The sequence below is a fragment of the Amblyraja radiata genome, chromosome 16, assembly GCF_010909765.2.
Source record: "Amblyraja radiata isolate CabotCenter1 chromosome 16, sAmbRad1.1.pri, whole genome shotgun sequence".
NCBI classification, from domain to species: domain Eukaryota; kingdom Metazoa; phylum Chordata; class Chondrichthyes; order Rajiformes; family Rajidae; genus Amblyraja; species Amblyraja radiata.
In genome coordinates this window covers 21638877-21661301 of record NC_045971.1, presented here as the reverse complement: position 1 = coordinate 21661301, position 22425 = coordinate 21638877, and the positions used below count along the sequence as shown (strand labels likewise).

Here is a 22425-nt window from a genome sequence, read left to right as displayed (position 1 = left end):
CTGAGTTACTCCAGTTCAGATTTATTGGATATTACTTCACAGTGCTCAGATAGCACATCAATATTTTGGCTTCCCTTTTAATTTGTCACATTTTAGAGATAAACACGAAACATTAAAACATTTGTGCAGTACTCCAATCCCTGCAGCATACCGGCAAATAATCGAGAATTTGAACAAAGTTTGAGATTGAAATGTTGATGTTTGACAAATACTCATTGTAAAGAAATAACCAATGACTCTAACGACAAAACCAAATACTATCTATGTTTATTTCTGGTAGAGTTGGATATATTTGTTCAGAAGAAGGGTGTTTGACTGTTTTTCTCCCTATTTGACTTGCCAGTTGCTTCCAGTATTTCTTTTTTTGTTGTTAGCTACATTTAGGATTCATGTTTTCTTTTGAGTTATAAAGTAAAGGTACAATTCATCGTACAGAATTCAGCAGTAACTCCAAGCAGCAGGAAGGTTTCACTGCCCATGTTACACATAGAAATTATTTTTAGGTTAGCTACTGTTTTTTAGATGTATAGTAAACCCTTGTTTTAACGGAAGTCTTTATAATGGATTTCGGTTATAGCTGAAGGGCTGTCCGACTGAATAGCCAATGCGCACCCCCTCCCCCTCCAATTGCAGCCCCTGTTTCCAATGTCATCCCTGGCTCATCAGCAAACCCTTCTTCACCCACCACACAGTCTGGATGACAGGGCTGTTGTTGCAGCTCACATTGTTTACCTTGGTCGACAGCACTTTCTTTAGGCCGCCACTGCCGACAGGAAGCGTTCGGACACCCTCTCATTAACTGCAGCATCTTCCTACACTTTGTCCACACTGCCACTCCTCCACTGGTGCCTTCTCATCCTCCCGTTGCTCTATCCACTCTGCCTCTATCCGACAACCCCTTCACTGCTGCCTTCCCCTCCCCTGGAGTTGCCCCAACATACTCCACCTTGGAAGATGTCGGCGACTGCAGGGCAGCAGGAGGAGTGGAGTGGGAGCGGACAAAGTGAAGGCTGCTGGTGAGAGGGGAGGGAGCCCCACGGTGACCAAGCATGTCCTGTTGTTGACAGCAACCTAAAGAAAGCACTGCCAGCCAGGGACTACAACATGAGCCACAACAACTGAACCCCGTGTCAGCTAGTGAAGAAGGGCTTGCTGGTGCAGACAAGCAGCATCAGCGCCTAGTTTTAAGGTGAATCGACACAAAGTGCTGGAGTAACTCAGCAGACTGGATCAGTCTTAATAAGGGTCCGGATGTCACCTATCCATGTTCTCCAGAGATGCTTCCTGACCCGCTGAGCAGAATGCACTCAGTGTTCTTTTGTGTATTAAACATCATCTGCAGTTCTTTATTTAAACTACATACAATGATAATACCTTATTCGGTTAAAGCGGACAATCCGTTATAACGAGGATTTATTGTATTAATATGGGGAGTAATTAGTCAACCAGTTACTAAGCATCTGCCCTTTCAGATAGATTGAGCTGCATATTACATCATAGACCACTAAGACATCTAATCTTTAGCTATTCAGAATGTAGACATTGAATCCACAATATTTGCTTTCAATAATCACATCCAAGTTGTAGATATAGTTTTCTTTGAAAATAATTATATATACAGTAATTTCTTGAAAGCAAATGCCAAAGTATCATTTGCAATGTTATCCATATTGGAGATTGCATACCACTGTTCTTAACACCAAGAATTCCATCATGAATTTGTTTCCAATAATAAAACCCAAATTCTAAATGTAATTTACTTTGAAAATAATAATATATGCTAGGAATTTTGCGTATTTTAAGTTTTAGAGGGGTTATATCAAAAAATACATGTGGTACTTCTGGAAAAATCGAAGGTAGACAAAAATGCTGGAGAAACTCAGCGGGTGAGGCAGCATCTATGGAGCGAAGGAATAGGCGACCTTTCGGGTCGAGATCCTTCTTCAGACTGATGTGGGGGGGGGGGCTGGAAAAAGAAAGGAAGAGGCGGAGACAGTAGGCTGTGGGAGAGCTGAGGGAGAAAGCAAGGACCACCTGAAACTGGAGGTCAATGTTTATACCGCTGGGGTGTAAACTTACGTGGTGCTTGTACCAATATGAAAAATTATAACATGACATGAATCAATTATTTCTGTTAAATATTCAAACTGACAAGTCCTATTGGACTGCAAATCGTAAGATAATTCACAAACGCATTTTGCTCTCTAACAGGGTGTTCACTTTGTGTATTTAATGAATACCTGTTGCTATCAATGCTCCAACCAAACTGATAATTAAATTAGGAGTTGGACATGCATTGCGTTGGTCTTATCTTTCCAAACAATTTCATGAGTTCCAAAAGTTCAACTTTCTGAGTACAGTGGAATATACTGCATCATGTTGTAGCTGATTGCGTTAAATGGGAGAATCGATCCCTGGTACAGAAATAAAAAGCAATGGGTCAAGTTATCTCATGATCAAAATGAATGTACAGCAGCATTTTGTTTCTATCCACAGCATATGCACCCACATCATAAAGCAGTAAACATTGATGGGTCAGTGACTCAGTTCAGCCTCTACACATCCCCTTCTCTGCCTAACATTTCCCTGGGGCTCCCAGCTACAGTCACAGCATCCAACTCACAGATTAATGTAAGTAGACAATTTTATGAATTGCATTTCTTTAAATGAACCGAATTGAATAAAAATCCAATTTATTTTGATCTGCGTCTTATTATTTTTTTAATCAAACGAAAGGGCTACTGCTGAACCTAAAATAGTCTGTGAATGAATGTCAGTGAACTAATCAATAATAAAAAAACACTTAAAATTAAGAAAATTGGGCTTTGTTGATTCTGCCTAAAGATTCTTCCTATTGAGTATTCTAAATGCGCTTTTTAGTCAGGACATTGCACTGTACTCTGTTTCATATTTCATTCCATTAGAATCATTGAAATATATTTCAGAGACAGAATAAAAAGCATTGACATGATTATATAATGCACTTAGAACTACTGACTGCTGGAAATAAAATTTAAGGTAGTAATGTTTTATGTTACAGTTGTCTATTGGTTTCGAAAGGCTGCTGTTAAACTCTGCAGAATTAGAGCTAGTCCAACAAGCCATAAACTCGTATGTCGGTTCATCCCATTAATGTATGTAATCGTGAACAGTTGAAAACCAAAAAGACTTTCTCGTATTCCATTGCCGTAAACTATATGACATTTAAAGGTGTTTCCCTTTGTTTTTTCAAAATGTATTGGCAAGACATGCTCATATTCGAGAGCCTTAATTGAGCAAATCTGCATATACAGGGCAGGAATTAAGCTATAGTGTGTACAGTGATAGCTCCCTCAGTTGCTGATGTTTTTGCATAAGCTCAACCCAGTTTGTGGCATTCCTCCGCTGGTGGACTCTGTATACTGAGTGTTAATGTGGCTGCGATTAAATAATAAAAAAAGAAATTACCCGTTGGTATTTTAATGGCACTCCCATTTTGTTTCTTGTTTGCAAGTTTTTGCTCTGATCTGTACTTTTGTGTTCTTCATTCATTTTGTTTCTTCCTGTACACAAAGCTGAATGCAATGAAGCCTGTGAACAGTTCTTTCAATTCGTTGGTAGAATAAGTGGAAACGCATTCTATTCAGAAATAAGCATTTGTTTTTGTTTTGTTCATGTCAATTGTTCTTTCTAATTATAGCCCTCACAAAAGATGTCAGCACAACAAGAAGCAGAGCGACAAGCTATTCAGTCTTTGCGTCAGGGCGGTGCCTTAACAGGGAAGTTCATGAGTACTACTTCACTACCATCCTGTTTGCCTGCAACAGCAATTGAAGGAGAATCCAATACTCACAGTCACCCGTCCCTTCTACAACATGTGCTGCTACTGGAACAGGCTCGGCAACAGAATGCTTTAATAGCTGGTGAATAGTTATATTTGAAAATGTTATTGCAATATAAGAGCTATAAAGAAATGAATCCAAAGCTGATAATGCTGCTTAGATACTTGATCAATATGACAGCGGCAAGCCTGTTTTGCTAAGAGTATGCAAAAATCAAAAATGAAAGCAAGGGAGAATACTCTGATAACCTGTTGGTTGAAGAATTGATTTCACATGGAAAGTTGATGAGCATTTATTATCAAGTCTTGTATTTACACCTTTATTTTATTGTTCTAAAAGGGGGATGTATTTAAATTGCTAAAAAAAAATGGACAAGTGGAAACAGGAATATAAACACAGGAAAAACAAGCAACTGCAGATACTAGAATCTTGAGCAAAACAAAGTGCTGGAGGAACTCAGCGGGTCAGGCAGCATCTGTGGAGGGAAGCAACAGGTGACGTTTCAGGTCAAGACTTCTTCAGACTGATTGTCGAGCACAATCAGCCTGAAGAAGTGTAATAATTAACAGTTTTTTTAGGACCTCATAAGGTCATAAGTAATAGGAGCAGAACTAGGCCATTCGGCCCATCAAGTCTACTTTGCCATTCAATCATGGCTGATCTATCTCTCCCTCCTAACCCCATTTTCCTGCCTGGATGAACCATTATACTACACTAGTTTGGCTACCAATCGAGTACTGTGTCCGGCTCTAGGTAGCACAATTTTGGAAAGATGTGGAGAAATAGGACATGAAGTATATTGCCAGGGATGAGACATTAGTTTTCTATTTAGGCAGCAGAAACTGAATCTCTTCAGAACAGAGGAAGATGAGAGAAAGTCTGATGCAAGTGTTTAAACTGGTGAAGTGCCTTGACAGCTTAATAGAGCAAAGCGGGTCCTATTAATGGAATGATTAAGAAACAGAGGGCCTAAAAAGAAGATATTTGGCCAAAGAAGCAAGAGTTGTGATGAAGCCCTTTTAAGGCAATGAGTGGTGAGGGTTTGGACCTCTTTGCCGGGGCTAGTACTGGAGGTAAATTCAAATATGACATTCAAAGGAGTAGAAAACTATAGGACTGAGAAGAGTGCAAGATTGGAACCAGCTCAAATGCTCTTGCTTAGAACTAGTAAAGCATTATCTGTCACTGGTATGGTGAAAACTGAGTATATGTCATCCTTCCTGAAGGCATTTGAAATAAATAAATCTTAATTTTTTTTGACATTGTTGATTCAGGCCATTTAATTGTTTAATATCTATTTTCATCTATGAGTGCTTTCAAGATGGTAACACGGCCAAATGTTATTGTAATCTGAACTCTTGCCTCGTCTCTGGTTGAAATCTTGTTATTTTAACATTTACTATTGACATATGCAGAAATGTTGTACTCTTTGTGGAATGTTGTATACTATTGATCTGTTTGTGAGTAAGCACTGGATACCCCATGGTAAAGGCCTGCACAGCAGCACCACCTTGAGCAAAATGAAGCTCTTGCATAAACCAAAAAAAAAATTTGGTAAAGTCATGCAAAAAGTTTTGACCTTGGCAAAACTAACAAGGACTTTGGGGTGGTAGGGGGTTTTAAACATGCAGCAGGTCAGACAGCATCTGTAGAAAGAGAGACAATGTTAAGGATCTTCAACCTGAAATGTCAACTCTAACATTATCCAACATTTTATGTTTTCAGTTCAGATTTCCAGCATCTACTGTTTTTTTTAATCTTCCGAGGCTTTGAAAACGTCCCCGTCATTTAGAAGCACTCAAAATCTTTTAAAGAACAATTAAGCAGTTCTGTTTAATAATTTGATCGAAAATCAAATCATTCAAAAATACTTAGAGCATTTTTAAATAAATTAAAATAATAAATAATTAAAACCAAACATCAGTAAAACGTTGTCAATTATCTTTCTCCTTGTAGCTGAACATTCTAAATTACAGGCTTGCTTTTCTTGTGCAACTCTAAACCTGGCGTAGGTTCAGTGGGCAGATATCTCAGCATCACTGATGGGAAATTCAAATTAGGCTCAATTGCTGAGTTCCTTCTGGTGTCTTGAGATTAGATGTAGCTAAGATTCTGCTGGAATATCGCTGTGGAACTACCAACATTTCCCAGCAAGTTCCTGCCCAATTCAGTCATGCATTCCACCAAGGTATTATGAAATTATTTGGAAAATCTAAAGCAACCCTATAGCCATCTCCTAACCTACATTAATGAAAAATTAATGGAACATTAAAGCTTGTGTTTAAAATTTGTGCTTTAGCCCAAAATTGTGTTTCTGTACTATTATTTCTATACAATAAAAAGGGTGCAAGGAAAAATGATGACCAAATGTTATAAATTCCCATATATAATTAATATATAATTAAAGAAACAATTTGCTGTTGGAATATTTTATCAAGTAGATGCCACTTTCCATTTCATCTTCCATGTTTTAACATCACAGACCTGTGGGACTATTAGAAAAAAAATACACATGATATACATAACATTTCAGTGATCCGGGCAGTATTTGGGCTTTATTGAAATGAGGATTGCTCCTGCAGGTGATATTTGCTCATGCTAATATACTTTCAGAAATTGAGCACCTTGTACCTGAAAGTACAAACTATTAATCATTTACACAAATGTAAATTGAAGTGATTAATTGATCATATTTTAGGGTGCTGCTTTGTCATCATGAGCATTGCAAACTATTGATTCTGTTCGAAAGCTAAACATTAGGGTGGCGCAGCGGTAGCGTTGCTCTCTTACAACGCCAGAGACCCGGGTTCGATCCTGACATCGAGTGCTGTCTGTACGGAGTTTATACATTCTCCCCTGACCGCGTGGGTTTTCTCCGGGTGCTCCAGTTCCCCCCCACACTCCAAAGACGTACAGGTTTGTAGGTTAATTGGCTTCGGTACAGATTAAAAATTGTCCCTCGTGTGTAGGATAGTGCGAGTGTATGCGGATTGCTGGTTGGTGTGGGCCGAAGGGCCTGTTTCCACGCTGTATTTTGAGGCTAAACTGTCAGCATGTGAAGCTCTGATTAATTACAAATTGGTCATGAAGAATGTTCAAATTTAAAATAACATTGCTTTAGGAATAACGACAATATTCCTGTCATTTATCTTAGTTCCCCTGCATGCTCAGTCGCCACTGGTAACAGGTGAGAGGGTTTCCACCAGTCTTCGAACGGTGAACAAGTTGCCTCGACACCGGCCACTCAGTCGTACCCAGTCGGCTCCTCTACCCCAGAGTCCACAGGCCCTACAGCAGCTGGTGATGCAGCAACAACACCAGCAGTTTTTGGAGAAACAGAAACAGTACCAGCAACAGCTACAACTTAAGGTGAGAAGAAGGCATTATACTTTGAAGGGACAGCATTTCAGATATTAAATCTACAATGGTAGACACAAAATGCTGCAGTAACTCAGCGGGACAGGCAGCATCTGGAGAGAAGGAATGGGTGACGTTTTGGGTCGAGACCCTTCTTCAGACTGATGTATTTACAATGTATGAATAAAGCACTTGTTTCAATAAGGTTAGAAGCGTCTCTACCCAAAATATCACCATGTTCTCCAGGGATGCTGCCTGACCTGCTGAGTTACTCCAGCATTTTGTGTCTTTCCTCATTATAGATATTATTTTTCAGACAAATTTGGATATGTTACCATGATAATATGACAAAAGATAAATTTATAGGATGATGCAACATGGTTGTATTGTTTATTATTATCACATTAACTTAGCTATATTAAAAAGTTATGTTGACATGCCATCCAAATTTACACCATTATAGCTTTACAGTCACAAAGTGCAGTTTAACTTTTTAAAAGTGCACGATCCACAATGGGTTGGGTCGGAAAATTGGGACTGCAGTTCATGGGAGGACCATTCAGTCATCTGATAACAGCATGAAAGCTTTTCTTGAATCTGATGGAACATGCTTGCATTCTTTTGTACCTTCTGCCTGATGGGAGAGGAGAGAAGAGGTCTTGATTATGTTGTCTACTTCCCCAAGGCAGTGTGAGGCAAAGGGAGACTGGTTTGTGAAATGCACTTGGCTACATCAAAAACTCCCTGCAATTTCTTGTGTTCGGCAAATTTGTTGCCATACCAGGCTGTAATGCATTCCGATATTATGTTTTCACCAATGTATCTGTAAAAGTTGGTCAGTTCTATGCCCAGCCCAATGTCAACTTGGTCACCGTAGATGTTGGGTCGCAAGGCTGGTTTCCGTGCTGTTTTACTGTGAAAGTTGTAATGAACAATAAATGGATCAGAATCTGCCCAAACTTCAGCATAACTATAACCAGTACATAAAGGAAGAGAATGATCTCCGACAATCATAAACTGTTCACCACTTGATGTGGCTTTTGATTCATTACGGCATCTGTCCATGACGATGTCTGTTGTATTTTTTTCTTCTTGAGTCTTCATAGTTTTAAGTGTATCTAATTCTCTAGTAAATGCAAGGAGTGACTCGGCTTAAGCATGATCAAATTGTCTTCATATTTATACTTTTGTTAACCTTAAATATATGACCTTCTCATTGCCATTTAACTGACCAGTTTTATTAATACTTAATTATTTTTCTTACATAGTTAAACTTTAGCTGGATTACTGCATTCAATTCAGGGCACACAATACTTTAAGAGAGAGAGATCAAAGTTATGTTGGAGGACATAGAAAATGTGTGCTGGAATTGTGCCAAGATGTGTTATGTAGAGAGACGAGAAAAGCTGGAAGTGTTTTTAGAACAAAGAAAGGTTAAGGATGTTCACAGAGTTGGTAAGGAGAGGCCTTTTCCTATAGCAGATGCGTCACGAGGGTGGCATAGCTAGTAGAACTGCTGCTTCACAGCGCCAGAGACCCATGTTTGATCCTGACCTTGGATAATGTCTGTGTGGAGTTTGCATGTTCTCCCAGTGATTGTGTGGGTTTTCTTCAGGGGTTCTGGTTTCCTCCCACATACCAAAGAAGTGTGGGTTTGAAGGTTAATTGGCATCTGTAAATTGCCCCTAGTGTGTAGGGAGTGGATGTGAAAGTGTAATAACATAGAATTAGTGTGGACAGGTGATCGATGGTCAGCATGGCCTCGATGGGCCGAAGGGTCTGATTCCATGTTGTATCTTTCAACTAATCAATGCATAACAATGGGCTCAAATTTTAGGTGTTTGGCAAAAGATTCAAAGATAACCTTAAAAAGAGAATTGAAGAAATATACTGAGTGCAAGGAGCAGGATAATGTAACTAGTTCTAAAGCTGTACCAATTATTGCCATGTCCATGTTGGGCCAAAAACTAATATGCTGCTTTTCATTGTCGTTCATTTGCAACAAAACCTGTGCTTTCTTTCATTTTATGGTGGTATTCATGCATTTATTCATGCCTGTGTGTTTGACGCAGATGCTTTCCAAGTCAAGTGAACAACCTCGGCAGCCTCCAAGTCATCCTGAAGAGACGGAAGAAGAATTGTGTGAACAGCAAGACATGCAAGAGGATCAGCCACCTCCACAAAGCACTAACGTCAATACTGCAGGAAGCGAAGCAGCAGATGAAAATTTTGAACAGGACGCAATGCAAGTGAAGGATGAGCCACCAGATAGCGACGAGGAAGATCAATTAGAAGATGAGAAAGAAGCTGAAGAGCAACCGTTGCATTTTAATCAGGTAATTCTATTTCTTCTTTAATTTCTATCTTATGACGGCAGCAGTCTAGGCTAATGACTCACAAACCATCGACTATTAAAAGTTTATAATTAATTTTATTGACCATGTAGATTTGAACAATTTTAATAATCAAAGGTAACATCCTCACTGTAAATGGCACATTTGAAGTAAAGATTCATTATCAAAATCAATCTATCTACAGCTAATTGTACTTTCTTGACATAAGTTTTTGTTGCTTTAAAGCTATTCTGATCAATCTTCTGAAAGGGATGAACGAGAATCTACTTTATTTAAGATGAATGAATAAGAGCCAAGAGGGAATATGTATTTGCATATTTTGTATTCCAGTTTACAGTAAAGATAATATTTATATAATAACAGCATAGCCTGTGCAAAGTATCTGTTAAGAGTTTTTTTGTTGTTGTGTTAAATCCCACAACAGATAAATGCAGGTATAAAATGGAACTTAAAAGAAACCTGGAAAATAACATGGAACACAGAAATTATTTTAGTTTAGTTTAGAGATACAGCGCGGAAACAGGTCCTTCGGCCCACCGAGTTCTTGCTGACCAGCGATCCCCGCGCACTAACGCTATCCTATGCACACTAGGGACAATTTACATACCAAGCCAATTAACCTACAAACCTGTACGTCTGCACAACACCCGTAGTCAGGATCGAACCCGGGTCTCTGGCGCTGTCAGGCATAACGCTACCGTTGCGCCACCGTGCCGCCCTGTGCCTTCATACCTCGTCTGTGCCTTCAAACCATCAGCAAAGACAAATCTGGGCTGAGCCCAGAATTCGCCTTACATGTCCCAAACTCAGACGAAGGCTTAGTCCTGAATGTCCTACTATAAGACCAGAGTTGACATGCGGCCATAATCAGTCAGTGACGGTCACAAAACATGAAGGATCTGTGATTTTCAGAATCACGCAGCAGTTTTAAGGATTTTTGTTTTGTTAATTTAGCATGCCCTTTCTTTGTTAGTGAAAATTCTGTATTTGCCATCTTCTTCTGTGATAGGAACTTCAATTGGACACTGGTCACTCTATCCTGTTTTACTAGTAGATGTATTGCATCAAAGAACAAACAGGATTGCTATGGGTAAGACATGGTCACTGCAAACCTGAAGATTGGTTAGACAGTCAATTGCATTCAGGGTTGTGGTTTGGAGCAGCATTTTTCTCTAATACCCAGTGAGCCTCGTCAGCTGTATGACACGCACGCATTTGAAAAGATTCTGTAGTGAGCAGAGGAATGCTGATCACCTATCATGGGATTGTACCTGCTCTTGTTTGCGAAAAGTACAAAAAGACAGAAAATATCTATAAAATTATGAGAGGCATGGATAGGGTAGAGTAGACAGCCAGAACCTTTTCCTCAGGGTGGAAATGTCAACGACTACAGAGGCTTTAAGGTGAGAGGGGCAAAGTTCAAAGGAATGTGGAGAGCAAATTTTTTTTTTTAAACACGGAGAACAATGTGTGCCTTGAACGGGCTGCCTGGGATGCTGGTGGTGGCTCATATAATAATTGCATTTAAGAGGATTTTAGATTGATATGGAGGAACATGGGTTTCGTGCAGGCAGAGTATTGGGTATTGCACTTATTTGTCGGCCTTCCACATAGACGCTATGATTATAACAATATTCTCCTATTTTACTGTTCAATTGGTTCTCTCTGCACAGCCACCAAACCCGCTCAATCCAAAGTTGTCCAAGATCCCTTGCAGATCTTTCAAGAAGCACACTGCATAGGGGATGAAGAAGTCCATTAAACATGATCCTGATATGGAAATCACACCAGGGTTTCCGGGGTGACTCAGGCAGGAATTCAGCATTACTTGAGGAAAGTTGTGTTGGCTAACTGCCGTCATGAGAAGTGATTGCTCCAAAAGGACAAAGTATTATCACATGTTTACAACAGCGAGGGTGGAGAGGTTTCTCCTGACTTCCTTTCCGATCTATTATAACCATATTTTAAATTTATGATTCCTAACCCTAAACATGTCAACAACTGAAAACATCTGTGTCTACCATATTAAGCTTTTTTATAATATTGAACATCTCTATCAGGTTATTCGATAGCTTTTAAGTGTACAAAGAAGGAGGCTTTTGTGTGCTTTTGAAGAGTATAACCTATCAGTTCTCATATTGTTCTTGTCAGCCTTCTTGTGGCTTCGCCAGCAAAGTGAATGAGGAAACTCATTGCAATCATAACTTGGTCAATCTCGAGAATAATCAGGACTCCAAAACTTCAACACAAATCAGTTTCTATGCAAAAAATGTCATCAATGCCAGTGGCTGAAACCAAAAAATCTTCTTTTGCCTCGGTTCTTTTCAGCCGGTCAGTCAATTTCATTGCACATAATCTAGTCGATCTTGAAATTGCAAAATTAAATGGAATGTAACCACATTTGCAAACTCAGATCATCTTGCAAAAGAAAGTAGGTTTAATTGCAGTGCAGTATTTATTTGACATATTTCCCATATAATCTTTGAGGATTGGGTTCCTTGGTAGCAGAGGGATGTGGCGGGAGAGCAGTGGAGGAACATTTTCTTTTGAAATTACTTTGATGCAGGATTAAGCAGTGTTTGAAATTGGATGTCTGGAGTTGATTATGGGATGATTTCACACGGCAGCAAAATAACTACCATTAGTTTTCCACAGTACCACATGATTTTCAAGCATAGCTCAAGCAGATACAGCATTTTATTCATCAGTTTTATATATTTATCACATGCATACAAGTTTAGTTGTTTATATAATGCTTTGGTAATATTTTAAATTTTACATGTGGTAATCTTATTTCTCATTTTATTGGAAGATAGGCATAGAAATTTAGATATAGATTTTGAGAGAGTAAGGTGAACAAGGGAATGCATTCTCAACAACTGACTATTTAAAGAAACTGGATGTCTTTGGAGTCCACATCCACAGATCCCAGAATGTAGCAGAATGGATAGATAAAGCAGTAAAGGCATAAATGATATATTCCATTATTGGTTTGATATATGATGTGAAAAAAAGTGTCATGCTAAAAATGTATGAAATTGCATTTCAACCACAGATAGAGGGTTCTGCATAGTTGTGGCAATTGCATTACTGGAAAGATGTGACAGCGGCAGAAACATTATAACGGTTGACCAGTACAAAGTAACATTTTGGCCAAACAAGTGCCAAGTAATGACCATCGACAATAAGGGTTCAATTCCCCTCCCTCCCCAATACTAACTGTCTTGGGGTCATTGTTAACCAAAAATGTAACTGGATCAGCGTTATTAATACACTGCCTCTATAGACGGTTTGCAGGCCAATGATCTACTTCTCATATCCTCGAACCACATCTGTAGCCTCCAATGCCTTCATCGGGAATCTGCCACAATACTGACCATTTGTCTGGATAGTGCAACTGCAAAAGCACTCATCAAACTCAACACTGTCCATATTAAAGTGGTCTGATCAGTACCAATCAGGAGTCTGAAGAAGGATCCGATCCAAAACATTGTCCATTCCCTCCACAGATGCTGCCTGACCCGCAGAGTTCCTCCAGACTCAAGGCACAAACATGAAAATATAAGCAGGCCTCTCTAGTCTATCAAGAGCGATACATGACTATGGTGTGCAACAACTGCAAAATGCTCAGTAGCACTTTTCAAATCCAAGACCTTTTCTTAAAGACAAAGTCATGTGGACCACCACCGCTTACATATTCTCTCCGAGGTGCACACTGTTCTGACACAAAAAAATAGAAGACTATCACCATTTCTGGGGAAGCTGAACTACCTAGCTGGTGACATTATAGTGCACTTTCAATGCGCATACTTTTATTTTATTTCTTCATTGTTTAAGAAGATGTGCAAAGGAATATTGAAGCAATTGAATAAAAGATAAAGATAGGAAAAAAAGTGCAGATGCTAATGGAATCCAGGAAAGATCATGAACCAAAGTAGAGCCAAATCAGGGAGCCAAAGTAAAAGTATAAAATCAAATTATGAAGGGATAAATGGAAAAATAAACTGCTCTGTGGATACACAAATAACAAAATGACGCAAGGGCCAAGGCCAGATATGTAATCACAGAGAAGGCATGCTAGCACCTCTACTCCATTAGAAGTTTAAAGAGATTTGACATGTCACCAAATACTCCAACAAACTTCTTCAGTTGCATTGCAGCAAGTATCCTGACTACTTGCATTGTGGTCTGCTAGTACATTTCTAATTTACAGGAATCAATGAAGCTGCAGACAATGGTGAACTCACCCTGTCCATCACAGGCGCTACCTTCCCTACCATTGAAAGCATCGACACCTTCGATGATAGGAACTTATAATAGGTGGGACAGACAGATTTGGGTAATACGATGAACAAATCATTAAAAGCTGCAAAGTTGGTGATCAAATTAATTAATAATGCCACCAGTGCACTGCAATTAGTAAAATGAGGCAAGGAATTTAAAAGTAGTATAATGTATAATTATCGTGCATGGGATTCTAATTAGCCGCTTAGTAAAATTTCTGAACAAGATTCTTTCCTCGGGACTAAACTTGCCTTTAAACTTAACAAAATTGTCATTTGCACAAGAAACCTCCAAAGTTGCTATCACCATCTTCAAGTAAAAGTGTGTCCTCATTTTGTTCCTGAAGTGGCTATTTTGAATTGTTTGGCTGTCCCCAGAATTCCTGGGCTTCCCAAGCAAAAGAAAATGTTTCTCTCCGCAAACCCCATTACAGAGCTTAAAGAAGACTTGATTAATGGAAATCCAACTTTACATAAATTGTCCCATAAACATTTACAGAATCTTTCACGATAGAAAAGTAATGGGCCTGTCCCACTTGGTGATTTATTTTAGGCAACTACTAGCGATTGTCATTGTCGTAGCAGGTCGCCGAAAAACCGGCGACAACCTACGACAGCACCTACGTCAGGAGAAGTCAAGCTACGCTCATTGGCGTCAAATCCACTGTCGCGAAAATTTTTCAACATGTTGAAAATTTAGCGGCGACCAGAAAGACGCTACGACTTTTGCGCAACTGAGAAGACTACTCCCGGCGAACGTGTGGCGACAAACTAGTCGCCTAAAAAATCGCCTAAGTGGGACAGGCCCATGTTACAGAAATGTAAACATCTTCAGCGATTATGGAATAAGGGTAGCAGCTAGTTAATTCAAAAGGCAAACCAGTCTTCAAAGAAAAACTTGCGTGCAACCTCCCTCTACTATTCAAAAATAAAACAATGTTTTTCAGAATGCGGTGCCAGTGCACAGTGGGAGGCCATGAATAGGTTTGCATTGGAAACAGATAGGGCAAACCACTTGTAAAATACTTCATTAAACAATGTAACCTCTGTTGACACTTTATGACCATTCAAACTAGCCATTCAATGTCGTGCATTCTGAACAGGCCAAAACAATAAATAAATGTTCATGTTAATTGATCTACATTGCAAATGTTAATTTCTGACAAGGGAAAATTGGCTTGCGGACAGTTCTCACAAACGGACTCCTTGCGTAAGTAACCCTTGCGTAGCCTGTAGTTCCCACCAGAAGCTTCAAACATTCTAAATTCCCAGAACTACAGTCCCAATTTCAATTACAATTTCACCATGTAATTTAATCCTTGGTGTCGTGACCACACGTGTGGGGTGATGGAATATTACTATGTAGTTCGGACCCAAAGTGACTCTAAAGCAAAATAAATTAAAATATAATTCAGAAAACTTTACTTCAACCAACCTGAAAGTTAGGATGAGTTCTGAAAGTAGATTGATAAAACAAGGTAAACTAGTGTAAAACCACGACTTTGTTAACATACACCCGCATTAACCTTTATTATATTATCATCAAGAAATTCAATCTAAAATGTCATTTAAACCCAATTAGTTACATGGAAATAATGACTACATACTATCATCTATTCCTGTTAAAGTTCACAGATCAAATTGTTCTAGAGGTTCAGCAAAGAATAAGGTGGGAATAGAATATTTTAAAATTCCTTTTCTGCTGGTCTTATTTATGGAATGGTAAAGATGGTTACAAATTCTTCTTGAAATTTATCTGTATTCTGGAGCATTATTTTAAAATAAAATTCTGATTTAAACATGGAGTTTTTCAGAGTTTAGGTAAATAGCAATGTATTTCAATTATTTTTGCATTCCATATATATTGTATATCATGACATGGTTCAAAATAGATTCATTGGTTAATGTTTATCAGATTAAATATTAATCATATGCAGAGCTAGTAGAATCTTTAATTGTTGGAGCATCACCTCAGCACTATTCATTTTATTTCAAAAGAGCCAAAGTTCTTAGTTTGACTGAGCATTCTTGCAGCAGTGTTTAAGAGAGAATATGACTAGATGGTGGGATCTCTGCACTTCTAATATGGAGCTGAAATCTGTTTAGTGAAGTTGTTTATTCTGAAATACCAGGTAATCCTCCTTACTTTACATGCTGCAACAAAGAATTTAGATATAATTTCACAAAATAGCGTAGTTATCTGCCATGAAGTATCTAGAAGCAACTTTCTTTGCAGCATCTTGCCTGAATACAAGATACACTAAATGGGGACAACAAGCAATAGGTATCTTTAATGAGTTCTGTAATAATTAGAAGACAATTTATTGAAAGGGTATACATTAAAATCACAACTGTGAATTATTTTGATGAAATGGTTTTTTGGAAATTTGTGGATTGAAAACAATTCCTTCTGAAAGACACAATTTGCAGCCCACAATGCTTGTCAAATCAGCACGTTTCCAATAATAAAAACTGCAGTCAATTAATCAAGGACGATCAAGGAGTTTATTTTGTAATTTCATAAACTGTACTTTAAATAAAAATGTTACCATTGGAATCTTTTATAATCAAAGGTCCACATTTTTCCTCAAATGCAGTTGTCACTACTTCCAATGCAAATGCAGTTAATATGCTTTTGGTTACTGCAGAATAATGAGTCTTGGCTGCAACATTGAGGAATAAGAAACAAATACTGCAAATAAGTAAATGTACATGCCTCCTTACAGATTTGACTTGCTCGAGAAGGAACATTTGTTGTTGACAAAGAAAACTTAACAATTATTTTAAACTGCTGCCATTCCAGACAGATACACATTGTTTTACTTTTAATTACACAAATCCCTCCAGCTAGGATAGTTTTTAGCAACCAGCACTTGTTGACATACCGCATAAACTGATGAAATCCATCGTGTGCTTCAGATTCTGCTTTCTCCTTTTCCAGTGGGGAATTGCCTGCATTTAATACTGCGTCCCCCTAAAAATCTCCACCAACGTGTGGAAATTGATCATGTGAAGGAAGTTGGAGCTGTGAACTGCTTCCAGCTTTCCACAATTCTGGGTTTAGTTATGCATTCAGCTATCTGAGTACTACACCCCAGGAAGGGTTTGTTGACCTTGGCGTGGGTGGAGCAACAAATCACCAGAATGATGAACTTAAGAGATGTCACAGAGACAAGGACTGTTTGGGATGGAAGGTAAGGCATAATCTAATTCAGGTGTTTGAGTGATTAGAACATTTAACAAGGCAGATTGCAAAATTACATCCTTGAGTGAGTGGTCTAGAAAATGGGCACTCAAGAATAATATCAGCAAACATTTCTTCTGGAAATCTAGAATTCCTTCCCTTCAGATCATGTTAAGTTTAAAGAGAAAAAAGCCACTGCAGATACTGGTTTACAAAAAAGACAAACCGATGCAGTAACTCAGTGGGTCAGGCATCATATCTGGAGAACATGGACAGGTGATATTTCGGTCTGAAGAAGGGTCACAACCCGAAAAATCACCTATTTATGTTCTCCAGAGATGCTGCTTGACCTCATGCGTCACTCCAGCATTTTATGTCTTTTTCTGTTGAGTTTTATGTCAGTAGAAAACATTAGAAATGGGATTGGTAGTTTTTTTTTGTTACGTACAAATACTAAAGCACAGAAAGAAGTTGGGAAAATGGAGTTGAGGTGCAAATCCGTTGTGATCTGATTGAATAGCTTAAGGGGCTGAATAAACACTACTATGATTTGTCCACATCATCTCTGTTATCTTTAAGCTTTCTCTGCAAGTATAAAATAAATGCATTACACATCATCTTTAAAATCATTCTGGAGGTGAGAATGTCACTGCAAGCTGTTTAGAATTGGAAGTTTACTTGCACATGTTGCACGCATGCACTAACCAAAAAAGGGTTACATCTATTCAAACCCATTGGTTGTAATTGTAGGAGCCACCAGCAAGTGGTGGGTGTCTTTAAGTCCTTCTGACCTGGAATTGAGCCTAAATTCCAGAATTGAAATGACATGTTTTTAAATGGGTGTAATTATTTTCATATTAAATGGAAAAACTGCTATCACGCATAGACCTGATATTGAAATTGTTAATTTTTTGGAAGTCAAAAAATAAAGATCTTCATTAAATGGTGTTCATAGAAGGATATTCCGTTCTAATTATGCATCTGCGCATGTTTGCCACACAAGTGAAAAGATGCAAGGAAAATAATTAATGGGAGCTAATAAAATCCCATGTGCCTTTGAATTTAACGTCAAGAAAGCAACATATGTTCAGTAGGTGATAAAATGAACGTTCTCAAATAACATTTTTTGTGTGGAATTCCCTTCTGTGTGGAAGGGGCTGTCACTGCCTTTCCCTCCTATGTTAGTATGTAGCTCTAAGCAGTTTATAAGAAACAGATGCTTTTTGTTTTATCCTTTGCTGCCTGACATTGTCCTGTTGGCAATATTAAAATATTTTCAAAGCTAACTTAAATTATAGTGTCTCCTAAGTAAATATATTGGATAAATAGACTGGAGGATTTTAAGATGTCTGTCATTGACTTTTGGCATTCTTCAAAAGACTTGGCCACAAGCTCATTTTTTTTTCCACAACATAATGAAAAAGGCAACTGATTTTTTTCATATGATATTTTGGCCTCCAACCTCTTAGTACAAAGGATCTAGTATTTACAACAAATGTCTTCCTTCAGAAACTGCGAATCATCTTTTCAGATTTCCTGCTTTTGACAGCAGCTAAAAAGGTTTATGATAAATGCTGATTTGCTTTAGGCATTTTCTGTGTGTCATAATGTTGCTCATTGGGTCTTTTTGCAGTAATTGGACTTAAGGCAATTTTTGAAAGGGATGAATTCTAGAGGGGAAAAAAAAGGGTTAGCAATCTGCCTACGCCACAAATCTCGCTTTTTGAATTTTTATTTTTAACTTCCTCCAAATAACGAGTGGGATAATATCTAATTTAGGTTTGGTAAGTATCCAAACTTAACCTATTTTATAGTGAAGTGAATGGGGTTAGAATGACTTCTTTCTGCATTAAGGTGCAGTCAGCCAAAAATTGCATCATACTTTTTAATATAATTTCCATACAATGTAAGCTCACATTTTGACATGTTTGTCAACAAAGGCTCTAAGCAGAAGAAAGATGCTTCCTGTAAGGAACAAAGACAAACCTGAAGCGGAGGTCAATGATTTTTATTTTCATACCTCCCTTACCAGCCAATTTTCAGTGTATCGAAATATGACCCGTCTATCCAATATTGAGGTACCTTTTGGCTAAAATTGTATGATAGAAAACATCAGTTAAAAGTTATCTTAATTGGGTTTTTAAGCTTAGTTGCAAGGATTCATTTGATAGTTAAACAAAAATGCTGCTTTGATTTCCTAAGGATAAATAACAAAAACTATTTTAATCAGTTTTTATTTATGCAGAGCAAATAATTTGCAATTATGAATCTTTTAACCTTGGTTTTGTCTTTTGGAAGAATCTAGATATTATATACTTCCCCAAAGAAAGGGATGCTCGGTCAGTAGAAAAGACTGGACCATCGCTTGTTATTTATTTATACTATTGCTACTATTAATAAGAGCAGGATCATTTTATAGAGGTGCTTAAAATTATGAGCGAAATCAAAGACATATGTATAGTCTTTTTCCCAGGGTAGGGGAATGAAGAACTAAAGAATATAGGTTTACGGTGAAAGGGGAAAGATTTAATAGGAAGCTGAAGGACAACATTTTCACACAGAGGGTGGTGGGTACATGAAATTGAGTGCTAGAGGAAGTTGTTGAGCCAGGTACAATAACTACATGTAAAAGACATTTTGACAGGTATACGAACAGAAAAGGTTAAGTGGGGTATGGGTCAAACGCAGGCAAACGGGACCAGCTTTGATGGGGCATATTGGTCTGCATGGACGAGTTGGGCCAAAGGGCCTGTTTCTGTACTATGAATCTGTCTAAATCATAAATATTGTTATGTATTTGTGTTTGAGGGTTAATGCATAGAGGACAGATAACAGTGTTCTCTGATAGATAGTCATGGGTTAAATAAAGTGGGAATACCAATAATTAAGATTATTTCATGATCATGGGGATAATTCAGAAGTTATTCTTAAGGGGTTGGACAGGCTAGATGCAGGAAGATTGCTCCCGATGTTGGGGAAGTCCAGGACAAGGGGTCACAGCTTAAGGATAAGGGGGAAATCCTTTAAAACCGAGATGAGAAGAACTTTTTTCACACAGAGAGTGGTGAATCTCTGGAACTCCCTGCCACAGAGGGTAGTCGAGGCCAGTTCATTGGCTATATTTAAGAGGGAGTTAGATGTGGCCCTTGTGGCTAAGGGGATCAGAGGGTATGGAGAGAAGGCAGGTACGGGATACTGAGTTGGATGATCAGCCATGATCATATTGAATGGCGGTGCAGGCTCAAAGGGCCGAATGGCCTACTCCTGCACCTAATTTCTATGTTTCTATGTTATAGAATGTCAAGTGTGGGAAGAAAAGCAGCTTTGAAAGATCGGTGTTTTCTAGTGAAAGAATGAAGGGAAGGGCCTTTTTTTTGGTTTTTTTACTTTGTGTGTACCCAGAGAACGTACCTTTTTTCTATTTAATTGATTTAATAATTTATTTTTCATTGAATTATCTATGTTTGCATTTTTTAAATTGTAATAGAAAGTAAGTTCAGCATTGTGTTTTCAATTCTTACAGCAACAATTCTTGGACCAGCAACGCATGCAAAAGCTTCATGTGTATCAGGCTTCTGTAGCTATGGGAAGCATGTCTGTGACGGACAGGCATCAGCCACTCTGCAGAGCCCAGTCCTCTCCAGCAACTACAGACTTAAACAATCCTAGTCCTGAGAAACCTGTCAAGCACCTTTTCACTACTGGTAAGGAAACCTCAGAACTAGCTTCAAGATCTCAAAGTAACACTTGCATTAATGTGAATTAGTAACAAGTCAAGTTGACCTGGACATCCGGTGTGGCCCAGCTCCCACAAGTACGAGCAAATTTGTAAACATGAACATATTTGAAAATGGAACTGGTCTTGTACATATTGGGCCGTGCTGAAACCTTGCAGTCCAAGGCCTGGATTGGTACAAAATGATCAGTCAATTAAGTTACCAAGGGCAAGGAGGGGATCATGTTTGATGGTCATGGGTTTAGGTTATTAAATGAACCAAAGGGATATTGGGAGGTTGGAGCATCACAAGTTCACTGGGCTGATTGAAAGATTGGGGATGGCACTTGGCCATAAGAGTAAAAGATGTGATTAGCGGGTCAGAGGGCAGGTCAAGGTGAAGGGAAGGGATAAGATCAGTGGATAAGACTGAGGCTGATTGGAGGGTTTTGGTGGTGATGATTAGTGGGTGGCTGGGGATTGGGCCAGAACCATTTAGACAGTTGGAGTGGATCAATGAGTGGTGGGGTGAACCTGGGCTTAACCGGGGTGGGGGGGGGGGGCAAGGTAAAAACTGGTGATTTACCAAAGAAATTGGTGGGTGGAAGAAAGTTGGGAACCACTGGGGAGGTTAAGGGTGTAGAGTTGGGGGATTTAGGGCTTTGGGCCCGGGATGAATGTTCAGTAAATCAGCTTTGAGATGGGGTGGGGGATGGGGGTGGCAAGTGGCTTCTGGTAGTGGACTGTTACCATCTGTGGGATGGGGGTAGGTGAATTGCTTAGGATAATAGTTTAGAATGGAACCTTGTGGGTTCCTGTCTAGAGGTGGATCATGAATACTCATAAATTGGTTGCCCCCGGATCACCTTGGTCTAATCTCTCATCTTCCCCTTGAAATGCTGGTAATGGAGGATGACATCAAATAAACTATTTCAGCCTTGTAAGCAGAGCACTTGATTGCATGTGTCTGGTTGAATTTCTGAGATGATCTCAAAGGACACGAATGTACGCAGTATTAGGCAACATTTGTAAATTGGTTGGATCTATCATAGTGCTTTGCAGCCTAATTTCAAGGTGATTCTTTCTAAAATTCTCTGCTTGGAAACAAATCTATTGAGAGCAATTTATGGAAAGTCACCCATTCAAAACATAAGGGATTTAGATTATTGAAATAATTTATGTAACACGCGCTAAAGTAAATATGTCAGACTTAAAGCTGTTTTCCTTTTAATTGCGAATGTAATAGAATTAGAGTTGATCCTGGGTGTAGCAAACCAGCAGCAATCTAACTAGACTTTGCATTTACATTGTGTAGGAAAGAACTGCGGATGCTGGTTTAAATCGAAGGTAGACACAAAATGCTGGAGTAACTCAGCGGGAGAACTTCTTCAGACTTCTGAAGAAAGGTCCCGACCTGAAACATCACCCATTCCTTCTCTCCAGAGATGCTGCCTGTCCCGCTGAGTTACTCCAGCATTTTGTGTCTATCTTGCATTTACATTGCTATATTGATCACAATGTAGAGAATTATCAATTTAAGATGACAACAACTTGTTCCAGTTATAGATTACCCTCTAATAATGCAATGTTTAGTGGTCAGTAGTTCAAACTATATAGCTAACAGCTGCTGAATATAATCTAATTACATTTATAAATTATAAGAGCATCACCTCTTTTCATGTGTAAATTATAAGCTCTGGTGAATGGAAAT

General features: G+C 38.7%; 1 protein-coding gene across 6 annotated transcripts in view; it reads left to right on the top strand.

Moving 5' to 3' along the window:
• hdac5 (histone deacetylase 5) overlaps positions 1–22425 on the top strand; it is a 288826-nt gene that overhangs the window by 199071 nt on the left and 67330 nt on the right. For all 6 annotated transcript variants that reach the window (XM_033035320.1, XM_033035315.1, XM_033035317.1 and 3 more), the window contains 5 exons: positions 2497–2631; positions 3680–3902; positions 6976–7190; positions 9251–9514; positions 20523–20703. In XM_033035320.1, the coding sequence (XP_032891211.1) occupies positions 2497–2631; positions 3680–3902; positions 6976–7190; positions 9251–9514; positions 20523–20703 (1018 nt within the window). The remainder of the gene's footprint in view (positions 1–2496; positions 2632–3679; positions 3903–6975; positions 7191–9250; positions 9515–20522; positions 20704–22425) is intronic.